The sequence below is a fragment of the Lepidochelys olivacea genome, assembly GCF_965140295.1.
Source record: "Lepidochelys olivacea isolate rLepOli2 genome assembly, chromosome: 5".
NCBI classification, from domain to species: Eukaryota; Metazoa; Chordata; order Testudines; family Cheloniidae; genus Lepidochelys; species Lepidochelys olivacea.
Window position 1 is genome coordinate 137,043,767 of NC_140415.1, and position 12,493 is coordinate 137,056,259.

The 12,493-nt window shown below is 52.5% G+C and overlaps 1 protein-coding gene across 4 annotated transcripts in view; it reads right to left on the reverse strand.

Annotated features, from left to right (window-relative positions):
- Positions 1–12,493, reverse strand: part of LOC311520888 (class I histocompatibility antigen, F10 alpha chain-like) — a 126,266-nt gene that overhangs the window by 63,757 nt on the left and 50,016 nt on the right. For 3 of the 4 annotated variants that reach the window (XM_084628781.1, XM_084628782.1, XM_084628783.1), the window contains exon 2: positions 8,066–8,329. The exons of the other annotated variant lie outside the window; for it this stretch is intronic. In XM_084628781.1, coding sequence (XP_084484907.1) covers positions 8,066–8,329 — 264 coding nt within the window. The remainder of the gene's footprint in view (positions 1–8,065; positions 8,330–12,493) is intronic. 4 annotated transcript variants of the gene reach the window in all.

Genomic DNA, 12,493 nt, shown 5'->3' on the forward strand with positions numbered 1-12,493 from the left:
GGGCCTGACGATATGTACCCAGAACCACCCGTGACAATGTTTTAGCCCCATCAGGCATTGGAATCTCAACCCAGAATTCCAATGGGCAGCGGAGACTGTGGGAACTGTGGGATAGCTATCCACAGTGCAATGCTCCGGAAGTCGACTCTAGCCTCGGTACTGTGGAAGCACTCCGCCGCGTTAATGCGCTTAATGCACTTAGAGCATTTTCTGTGGGGACACACACACTCGAATATATAAAACCGATTTCTAAAAAAACTTCTATAAATTCAACCTTATTCCGTAGTGTAGACATACCCTTAGAGACTAACCAATTTATTTGAGCATAAGCTTTCGTGAGCTACAGCTCACTTCATCGGATGCATACTGTGGAAAATACAGAAGATGTTTGTTTTTATACACACAAATCATGAAAAAATGGGTGTTTATCACTACAAAAGGTTTTCTCTCCCCCCACCCCACTCTCTTGCTGGTAATAGCTTATGTAAAGTGATCACTTTGTCCTTACCCATAACTATTTTACATTTGGGGACAATGTATACCTTCAAATCAGTGGCACTGCTATGGGTACCCGCATGGCCCCACAGTATGCCAACATTTTTATGGCTGACTTAGAACAACGCTTCCTCAGCTCCCGTCCCCTAATGCCCCTACTCTACTTGCGCTATATTGATGACATCTTCATCATCTGGACCCATGGAAAAGAAGCTCTTGAGGAATTCCACCATGATTTCAACAATTTACATCCCACCATCAACCTCAGTCTGGTCCAGTCCACACAAGAGATCCACTTCCTGGACACTACAGTGCTAATAAACGATGGTCACAAAAACACTACCCTATACCGGAAACCTACTGACCGCTATTCCTACCTACATGCCTCCAGCTTTCACCCTGACCACACCACACGATCCAGTGTCTACAGCCAAGCTCTAAGATACAACCGCATTTGCTCCAACCCCTCAGACAGAGACAAACACCTACAAGATCTCTGTCGAGCTTTCTTACAACTACAATACCCACCTGTGGAAGTGAAGATACAGATTAACAGAGCCAGAAGAGTTCCCAGAAGTCACCTACTACAGGACAGGCCTAACTAAGAAAATAACAGAAAGCCACTAGCCATCACCTTCAGCCCCCAACTAAAACCCCTCCAACGCATTATTAAGGATCTACAACCTATCCTGAAGGATGACCCAACACTCTCACAAATCTTGGGAGACAGGCCAGTCCTTGCCTACAGACAGCTCCCCAACCTGAAGCGAATACTCACCAGCAACCACATACCACACAACAGAACCACTAACCCAGGAACCTATCCTTGCAACAAAGCCCGTTGCCAACTGTGCCCACATATCTATTCAGGGGACACCAGGGCCTAATAACATCAGCCACACTATCAGAGGCTCATTCACCTGCACATCCACCAATGTGATATACGCCATCATGTGCCAGCAATGCCCCTCTGCCATGTATATTGGTCAAATTGGACAGTCTCTACGTAAAAGAATAAATGGACACAAATCAGATGTCAAGAATTATAACATTCATAAACCAGTCGGAGAACACTTCAGTCTCTTTGGTCACGTGATTACAGACATGAAAGTTGCGATATTACAACAGAAAAACTTCAAATCCAGACTCCAGCGAGAGACTGCTGAATTGGAATTCATTTGCGAACTGGATACAATTAACTTAGGCTTGAATAGAGACTGGGAGTGGCTAAGTCATTATGCAAGGTAACCCATTTCCCCTTGTTTTCCTAAACCCTCCCCCCATCCTCAGACGTTCTTTTTAAACCCTGGATTTGTGCTGGAAATGGCCCACCTTGATTATCATACACACTGTAAGGAGAGTGATCACTTTACATAAGCTGAAAGAAAAGGAGTACTTGTGGCACCTTAGAGACGAACCAATTTATTTGAGCATAAGCTTTCGTGAGCTACAGCTCATTTCATCGGATGCTATTACCAGCAGGAGAGTGGTGTAGGGGGAGAGAAAACCTTTTGTAGTGATAAACACCCATTTTTTCATGATTTGTGTGTATAAAAACAAACATCTTCTGTATTTTCCACAGTATGCATCCGATGAAGTGAGCTGTAGCTCACAAAAGCTTATGCTCAAAGAAATTGGTTAGTCTCTAAGGTGCCACAAGTACTCCTTTTCTTTTTGCGAATACAGGCTAACACGGCTGTTACTCTGAAACCTGTGGATATGGGGAAAGTGATGGACGTGATCCATGTTGACTTTAGCAAAGCTTTTCATACGATCACCCATAGTATTCTTGCCAGCAAGTTAAAGAAGTATGGGCTGGATGAATGGACTATACGGTGGACAGAAAGCTGGCTAGATTGTTGGGATCAATGAGTAGTGATCAACGGCTCGATGTCTAGTTGGCAGCCAGTATCAAGCAGAGTGCCCCAGGGGTCGGTCCTGGGGCTGGTTTAGTTCAACATAGAATCATAGAATATCAGGGATGGAAGGGACCTCAAGAGGTCATCTAGTCCAACCCCCTGCTCAAAGTAGGACCAATCCCCAACTAAATCATCTCAGCCAAGGCTTTGTCCAGCCTGACCTTAAAAATATCTAAGGAAGAAGATTCCACCACATCCCTAGGTAACGCATTCCAGTGTTTCACCACCCTGCTAGTGAAAAAGTTTTTCCTAATATCCAACCTAAACCTCCCCCACTGCAACTTGAGACCATTACTCCTTGTTCTGCCATCAGCTACCACTAAGAACAGTCTAGATCCATCCTCTTTGGAATCCCCTTTCAGATAGTTGAAAGCAGCTATCAAATCCCCCCTCATTCTTCTCTTCCGCAGACTAAACAATCTCAGTTTCCTCAGCCTCTCCTCATAACTCATGTGCTCCTGTCCCCTAATCATTTTTGTTGCCCTCCGCTGGACTCTCTCCAACTTTTCCACATTCTTCTTGTAATGTGGGGCCCAAAACTGGACACAGTACTCCAGATGGGGCCTCACCAATGTCAAATAGAGGGGAACAATATGTCCCTCGATCTGCTGGCAATGCCCCTAAATATATATCCCAAAATGCTGTTGGCCTTCTTGGCAACAAGGGCACACTGTTGACTCATATCCAGCTTCTCGTCCACTGTAACCACTTGGTCCTTTTCTGCAGAACTGCTGCCGAGCCATTCGGTCCCTAGTCTGCAGCGGTGCATGGGATTCTTCCGTCCTAAATGCAGGACTCTGCACTTGTCCTTGTTGAACCTCATCAGATTTCTTTTGGCCCAATCCTCTAATTTGTCTAGGGCCCTCTGTATCCTAACCCTACCCTCCAGCGTATCTACCGCTCCTCCCAGTTTAGTGTCATCTGCAAACTTGCTGAGGGTGCAATCCACACCATCCTCCAGATCGTTTATGAAGATATTGAACAAAACTGGCCCCAGGACCGACCCTTGGGGCACTCCACTTGATACCGGCTGCCAACTAGACATGGAGCCATTGATCATTACCCGTTGAGCCCGACAATCTAGCCAACTTTCTATCCACCTTATAGTCCATTCATCCAGCCCATACTTCTTTAACTTGCTGGCAAGAATACTGTGGGAGACCATGTCAAAAGCTTTGCTGAAGTCAAGGAACAACACGTCCACCGCTTTCCCCTCATCCACAGAGCCAGTTATCTCGTCATAGAAGGCAATTAGATTAGTCAGGCATGACTTGCCCTTGGTGAATCCATGCTGACTGTTTCTTATCACTTTCCTCTCATCTAAGTGCTTCAGAATTGATTCCTTGAGGACCTGCTCCATGATTTTTCCAGGGACTGAGGTGAGGCTGACTGGCCTGTAGTTCCCAGGATCCTCCTTCTTCCCTTTTTTAAAGATGGGCACTACATTAGCCTTTTTCCAGTCGTCCGGGACTTCCCCGGATCACCATGAGTTTTCAAAGATAATGGCCAATGGCTCTGCAATCACATTCGCCAACTCCTTCAGCACTCTCGGATGCAGCGCATCCGGCCCCATGGACTTGTGCTCGTCCAGCTTTTCTAAATAGTCCCGAACCACTTCTTTCTCCACAGAGGGCTGGTCACCTCCTCCCCATGCTGTGCTGCCCAGTGCAGTAGTCTGGGAGCTGACCTTGTTCGTGAAGACAGAGGCATCTTTATTAATGATCGATGGGATGGACTGCACCCTCAGCAAGTTTGCAGATGACACTAAAATGGGGGGAGAGGTATATATGCTGGAAGGTAGAGATAGGGTCCAGAGTGACCTAGACAAATTGGAGGATTGGGCCAAAAGAAATCTGATGAGGTTCAATAAGGACAAGTGCAGAGTCCTGCATTTAGGACGGAAGAATCCCATGCACTGCTACAGGCTGGAGACTGACTGGCTAAGCAGTTCTGCAGAAAAGGACCTAGGAGTTACAGTGGATGAGAATCTGGATATGAATCAGCAGTGTGCCCTTGTTGCCAAGAAGGCCAACGGCATATTGGGCTGCATTAGTAGGAGCATTGCCAGCAGATCAAGGGATGAGATTATTCCCCTCTATTCGGCACTGGTGAGGCCACACCTGGAGTATTGTGTCCAGTTTTGGTCCCGCCACTACATAAAGGATGTGGACAGATTGAAGAGAGTCCAGCAGAGGGCAATGAAAATGATTAGGGGGTTGGGGCACATGACTTAGGAGGAGAGGCTGAGGGAACTGGGCTCATTTAGTCTGCAGAAGAGAAAACAGTGAGGGGGGATTTGATAGCAGCCTTCCCACAGGGGGGTTCCAAAGAGGATGGAGTTAGGCTGTTCTCAGTGGTTGCAGATGACAGAACAAGGAGCAATGGTCTCAAGTTACAGCAGGGGAGGTCCATGTTGGATATTAGGAAACGCTGTTTCACTAGAAGGGTGGTAACGCGCTGAAATGGGTTACCTAGGGAGGTGGTGGAGTCTCCGTCCTTAGAGGTTTTTAAGGCCTGGCTTGACAAAGTTGGGGTTGGTCCTGCTTTGAGCAGGGGGTTGGACTAGATGCCCTCCTGAGGTCTCTTCCGACCCGGACCTTCTATGATTCTATGCTGAGCGGCGTCACTGCTATTCTGATCTGGCTCCTCTTTGTCTGTCTTAGATGTTTCCTTGGGCGGTCGCTCTAAACCGGAAACTGCCCTCTTACACGTGGATTCGAAGGATCCCAGCTGGAATCGGAGAGCTGTCCCTCTCCCAGGGGACACCGAGGGCTCCTGCACCTGCCAGACCTGGATTCGTGCTTCCTTCTCTCAGAGCTGCCCCTCCCTGAAGAATCGGCAGCAGCAGACTCTGACCCATACCACGCTGAAGGATCCTGTACCGGGGCTTAACTCCCCGGAGCTGCTCTGCTTCTCCTTTGGGCTTGGGGAGGAGAAGGAGCCTGATGACTGTGAGGACTGCTCCACCAGCCCCAGTGCCCTCCACACAGACAGCAGGGATCCTGCAGGGGGCCCAGCTGCACCCCGTTGGTGGGGGAAGCCTGATCAGCAGCAGCTCCAGCACACTCAGAAGCCCTAAGTCGTCAGGATGCACGACTCGAGACCAGTGTCCCACAAGCCAACAGCCCTGGGACTGCGAGGGGGAGGGGGTAAATGAGGGGAGGAGGGCAGTCGGGACAGTGATTGGGGAGAGGGCGGGGGGACTGAACAGCAGCTTGCCAGCGCAGGGTTAGGGGCAGGCGAGCGGAGCCCCTCTCTCAGCACTGGGGAGGCCAATGTCCGTGTGAGCAGGTCAGGCTGGACAGGCTCAGCAGCAGGGGACCAATGGGTGAGACTAGTCAGGAGAGGGTTAAACTAGCTACAGAGGGGGTGGGCTAGGGGGGCAGACACTTGGCAACCCTCCGCCCTGTCGCTTAGTCTTGGGGCAGGGCCCCCAGGAACCCAGGTGTCCAGGGCAGGATGGAAATTAGTTCTTATTGCTGCTGTCTCAGTGCTGGGAGCCAGGAGGGATTGGGGGGAGGGCATTAGGAGGGGCTGGGCACACTCCTGGGTGAGGACCAATGTCACAGGCCAGTACCACTGACACAGGGGAATCAGGGGACTGGTGAGTGAAAATCTTGTCAGGAAGGGCAGAGCAGGGCCGGGGGCAGGAAGTCCATCAGAGAGACCCCCACAAGCCAGGGACAGTTCAGCAGTGCCAGGCACTGAACGTTTATGGATCATCACCATGCTAACTGAGACAGCACAATCAGGGGCCTGGCTACAGCCCCCACACTGGGGGCTGAGCAGGAAGAACAGCTCTTTACACATCTATCGATAGCGTGCAGGAGAACCTGCCTGACCCTGGCAGCTCCAACTGGCAGCAATGGTCTCAAGTTGCGGGGGGGGGGGGGGGGAAGAGGTCTAGGTTGGATATTAGGAAAAACTATTTCACTAGGAGGGTGCTGAAGCACTGAAATGGGTTACCTAGGGAGGTGGTGGAATCTCCATACCTAGAGGTATTTAAGGCCTGGCTTGACGAAGCCCTGGCTGGGATGATTTAGTGGGTGCTGGTCCTGCCATGAGCAGGGGGTTGGACTAGATGACCTCCTGAGCTCTCTTCCAACCCTCATCGTCTATAACATGTGCTGTGATTTCTGCTGCCAGGAGTGAGGTAGCCCTGGAGCTTCTGCACGTTACAGGGGCTGATTCTCTAACTAACTCTCCAACCCAAGTCAATGTCAGACCCTTCTCTAGAAAAAAGACAAAATGAACAATGAAGGCTCACCAGTGAGCAGCTTCTCCCCAGGGCTGGGTGAATGCAGCGCTGCCTGCTCGTGTGACTTAACTGTGCATCTCATGATAGTGGGTGGTTTTATTAAAGCCCGAGCTCCTGGGATTAGCGGAGTCTTCGCTCTTTTTTAAAAGTAATAAGAGCAGCAGTGAAAACCCTGAAAATTTGTCCCCGAAAGGCTCAAACCAGAAAGCAAATAAAAATAATCTCCAATGCGTAGACTGGTAGACTGTCGGTCCTTCATCAGTTCAGACTGAGCCGATCACAACACATCTTCCAATCTTCTCTCGCTCTGGCCATCCTTCGCCATGCTAGTCCATATCTCCTTAATAGGAAATCCAGTTTCCTTTTGACGACCTGGCACCTGAGATTCTTTGCAGCCTCTCGTCGTTCGAATGCCTCACTGCCTCCGGAGTGGCGATCGAGGAACGTGCAGAGAACCGAGACTTGGTTTTCCATGTTGTTTTAGCCATTGTTTTCAGCCACCCGCTGGCTGGGTTGTCAGTGGCGCGTTAACCTCTCCAATTTAGCTAGTTTACAGCCTCAGAAAGAGGGATTATACGCCCCTCCACAGAGGAAGCAACCCCCTCGCTGGGCTGACAGTCTGACACCTTGACAGCATGGTTAGACCTGCTGGAGAATGCACTCCGCTACCATCGCTGTCGAACAGCCAGGGTTACCGCTGCACCACGCTGAGGCATTGAAGTAGGATTTGCAGCAGAATCTCCAATATTATTCCCAAAATACTCATGACACTTAAGATAAGGCAAACTCAGCATTTTGTGGGCCTGACTTGTGATGTTTGAACACTTGGGGCTATCGATATTGGGATTCCCCATCACTCGGTGTCTGGGCATTGAGCCAAGACATCTCAGAGCCCTGTTCTAGCTCTAGGGTCTGACAGCGTCACTATCGTAGCCGGGAGGAACAAACCCCTCCGCGCAGGAATTGCTGGGTACAATTCTCTGGCCTGGGTAACCAGAAGGCCAGACTAGTCGTGTCTGATGGGACCTTCTGGCCTTTGCCCCTCTGATGCTCTGCCTGGGAAATGACCACACATGAAGGGTGGGGGGTCCTCCGAAGCAGCTGCAAGTGGGACTGGTAGCAGAAATCTGGAGTGTTTGGGGAGGGAACAGCATGACAGTCCCATTCTGAAGGGTGTCAAAAAAGTTTTTCACGTGAAAACCTCCATCCTGCAGCCCCTCGCTCCCATGTTCACACTGACTCTTATGAGAAAATGCCCCTCTGAGCCTTCCGTCCCCTCCCCCCGCTCACACTGACACCACCATCCCCGATGTGGATCCCTGTGTCCCTTCCACCTGCTTACATCAACACGCCCCTCTCTGCGTCCGTGGGCCAGGCCTTGCCTTGCACTCACCCTTGTTGTGGTTGTAGAGCTCACGCAAGGCGTTCAGACTCGCATTGAACCAGGCCTGCCAGCGCCGTGCACGCCAGGTCTGCTCATCCCAGTGCTGTGGGTCCACGTTCCGAGCCATCCATTCTGTGTGTGGCTCCACCCTCCGCTTCTCGCTGGTGTAGTCCACAAAGAGCTGATCATCCACGTAGCCGACAGCGCTGTACCAGGGCAGCCCTGGGCCGGGCTCCGACACCACTGTGTTGTATATGCGCGTGGAGTGCAGGCCTAAGGGAGGGGAAAATTCGGGGCGGGGGGGGTAGGGGGGGTCAGATCGAAGCTCCTGACAATATGAGAAGTAGCACCAGGCCTCAGGAATGCTCCTGTGCGAGGGAGACCTGGGGATGGGCCCACACAACAGCCTGTCCAGGGAGAAAGAGGGGTCAGGGTAGGAGGTGAAAGCAGGGGGGGGTCAGGGCTGGAGAGGGGCAGAGGAAGTACGGGGTGGCTGGAGTGTGTGTGAGGAGTAGGGGAGCAGACAGGGAGAGTGTATTGGGGGTACAGGGGCTAAAGGAAATGAGAAGAAGGAAAGTGGGCCCAGGAGAAAGGGCAGGGCTGGAAGTGGGGGTGAGGAGCAGGAGTGGGATGTTATGGGGGAGTATGGAGTAGGAGAAGGGCTGGGGGGCTGAAGCTGGGGGGAGGGGGGGTTAGGGGGGAAGTGTCCAAGCTGCAGGTGGGAACCAGGGCCCCAGCTGTTTACATAATTTACTATAATTTATTAAGAACATAAGAATGGCCATACTGAATCAGATCAAAGGTCTGTCTAGCCCAGCATCCTGCCTTCCAACAGTGGCCAGTGCCAGGTGCTTCAGAGGGAATGAACATCAAATGAACACCCTATCACCCATTCCCAGCCTCTGGCAAACACAGGCTAGGGACACCATCCCTGCCCATCTTGGCTAATAGCTCGCAGCTCCTGGCCATTGCAGTCTGAAGTCACAGAGACTGCTGGAAGTCATGAATTCCATGACTTCTGTGTCCTCTATGAAAAAAACATAGCTTTAGTCATGGTTTTATATACTGTTATCATAAACCCCCTTAGTTCTCTCTTTTCTAAGCTGAAAAGTTCCAGTTTTATTAATCTCTCCTCATACGGCAACCGTTCCTTACCCCTAGTCATTTTTGTTGCCCTTTTCTGAACCCTTTCCAATTCCAATATATCTTTTTTGAGATGGGGCTATACGGGGAGACTTTGGCAAACCAGTAAAGTGCCTGAAACCACTATGGCTTATTGCTAAAAGCAGCCAAGTCAGCAGGTTTAGCTTAACCAGGGGGAGGGGCGGGGGGTTGGGTGCCACAGAGAGGGTAGCTTGACCCCGTGTCCTTCCTGATAAGAACTGTGTTGTAGTTGCTGATACATGCAACTTAGAACAGCAGGATGTGCCCCAGGAATGGGCCTCAAGGCTGCAAACTCTGGAAAAACCCGCACCTGGTTAATCGATAATCAGAAGGAGCCTCTTGCTTGCCCATTGGAACTGCTTGCTTTATTTAAGGGACACGTCATTCTATTACTAATGTATAAATAAGGGGGAAAAGTTTGAGGTGGTGGGACTCTTCAGGACTGGACTCTCCCTCTGGCTGCATCTTGTGTTCCCCACTAGCAGACGGGCTGCCGCTGTGCCACTCGAGAGCCACACTCAGCTTCGGCAATTATCGAGGGTTGGGAGTGTTTTACTAACCTGTTGCGGATGTGTGTAAGTGCATGAGACTAAGTAAAGTTTAGCTTTAAGTGAAAGCACTCTTGTGTTGTCCTGTTTGTGCCGCCATCTATTGGTTGGATGGCCATGTCTCCCCTGATTTATTTCCTGACACCACCTCACACAGAGTAAAAGTTACCAACAGCTTTGGGTTGAAAGAACCCCGGGTAACAGGGCAACCACATCTGTATGCAGTATTCAAGGTGTGGGCATACCATGGATTTATAGAGAGGCCAATATGATATTTTCTGTCTTATTATCTATCCCTTTCCTAATGATTCCCAACATTCTGTTCATTTTTTTGACTGCCGCTGCACGTTGAGTGGATGTTTTCTGAGAACTATCCCCTAAGACTCCAAGATCTCTTTCTTGAATGGTAACGACTAATTTAGATCTCATCATTTGATATGTGTAGTTGGGACTATGTTTTCCAGTGTATTACTTTTCATTTATCCACACTGAATTTCATCTGCGATTGTTTTGTCCAGTCACCCAGTTTTGCAAGATCCATTTGTAACTCTTTGCAGTCTGCTTCGGACTTAACTTATTCATGCTGTGGCTGCACCCTAGGTCCCCTGTTGGGACCAGGCCCCCTGTTGTGCCAGTCACTGCATAGGCCCTGCCCCATGGAGCTCACAGGCTGATCACCTGTCCCTACAGTGGGGTTCACCTCACAGACCCACAGGCAGGATCAGGGCCAAAGCAGGGGGTGGGGAGGGGCTGCAGCCACTGAACCCCTGATCCCTTCACTCCAGTGAGCATCACACTGACATCAGACACGGCTCAGGGGAGTTACACACATATCTGGGGTTTGGGACCTGGGGATCAGGCTGACACAGGCTGGTGCCTTGTTTGGTCCTGTCAATTCCTCAGTGTCTCAGGGGATATTTAGTCTCAGACCTGGCAGACCCTCAGTGTGGACCCTCACTCACTCACACAGCCCCCGTGGAGCCCTCACTCACCCGAGTAAGTGTAAGCGGGGGAATGGTCCCACTATTGTGGGAACTTTCCTAGATTCTGCACTACCCCACTGAAATGGGCTACTGAAAGGATCTGAGTCCTCGCTCCCACTTCCTTTACCCAGAGGCCTCCCTGCCCTGGAGGACTCCCCTTCCACTGTCCTGTCTGGCAGAGTCCTCGTAACCCCAACAAGGCTGGGCCCAGGATTCCTGGGGGGCTCGACCCCCAACCCTGCTGTGGCCACCTAGGACAGGGGCTAGTACTCCGGGGTACTCTCTCTGCACTGGGCAAGTCCCTGACCCACTGATCATTACAGACAAGTTAAAGCAAATATAAGCTATTTCATCGACAATTAATTTAAAAAAGAATGAGGGAAAATGGGAAAGGTGAAAGGAAACACATCACCCCGCTCTGTGGCAGGGAACGTCACAGACAGGGCCTCTGGAACGTCCGGGCCGTTCACAGTCCGCTCCTGGTGAGTCCCAGGCCCCTTCTCCGGCCCCGGCCGTGCTGCAGGGATGCTGAGGGTTGCACACTTGCTCTGGTGGTGGCCACACATCTCCAGACTTTGGGCGGTGGGACCCTTCTTCCCAGCATCAGCCCCTCCCAGTCCGGCCTGCAAGGATCCTTGGCTGGGGGTGTCTTTCTGTGCTGTGCCCCTTTGCCAGGGTCCCCCCTTGGCTGCCCCCCGTTGCTCACCATGCATGGCTCTAGCCCCACCCCACTATTCTACCTCCAGCTCCACCCTGCCTCAGCACGGATGCTGCTGCTCTGCCTCCAGCCCCCTGGGCTGCTTCTCCGGCCCCGCTGGCTCTGCCCCCTTCAGCCCTGCTCCCAGCACAGGGTCTGCTCTCCCTGGGCTGTGTCTCTGGCCCCGCTGGCTCTGCTCCCTTCAGCCCTGCTCCCAGCACAGGCTCTGCTCTCCCTGGGCTGTGCCTCTGGCCCCGCTGGCTCTGCCCCCTTCAGCCCTGCTCCCAGCACAGGGTCTGCTCTCCCTGGGCTGCTTCTCCGGCCCCGCTGGCTCTGCCCCCTTCAGCCCTGCTCCCAGCACAGGGTCTGCTCTCCCTGGGCTGTGCCTCTGGCCCCGCTGGCTCTGCTCCCTTCAGCCCTGCTCCCAGCACAGGCTCTGCTCTCCCTGGGCTGTGCCTCTGGCCCCGCTGGCTCTGCTCCCTTCAGCCCTGCTCCCAGCACAGGGTCTGCGCCTCTGGCCCCGCTGGCTCTGCCCCCTTCAGCCCTGCTCCCAGCACAGGGTCTGCTCTCCCTGGGCTGCTTCTCCGGCCCCGCTGGCTCTGCTCCCTTCAGCCCTGCTCCCAGCACAGGGTCTGCTCCCCCTGGGCTGTGCCTCTGGCCCCGCTGGCTCTGCTCCCTTCAGCCCTGCTCCCAGCACAGGGTCTGCTCTCCCTGGCCTGTGCCTCTGGCCCCGCTGGCTCTGCTCCCTTCAGCCCTGCTCCCAGCACAGGGTCTGCTCTCCCTGGGCTGCTTCTCCGGCCCCGCTGGCTCTGCTCCCTTCAGCCCTGCTCCCAGCACAGGGTCTGCTCCCCCTGGGCTGTGCCTCTGGCCCCGCTGGCTCTGCTCCCTTCAGCCCTGCTCCCAGCACAGGGTCTGCTCTCCCTGGCCTGTGCCTCTGGCCCCGCTGGCTCTGCCCCCTTCAGCCCTGCTCCCAGCCCAGGGTCTGCTCTCCCTGGGCTGTGCCTCTGGCCCCGCTGGCTCTGCTCCCAGCACAGGGTCTGCTCCC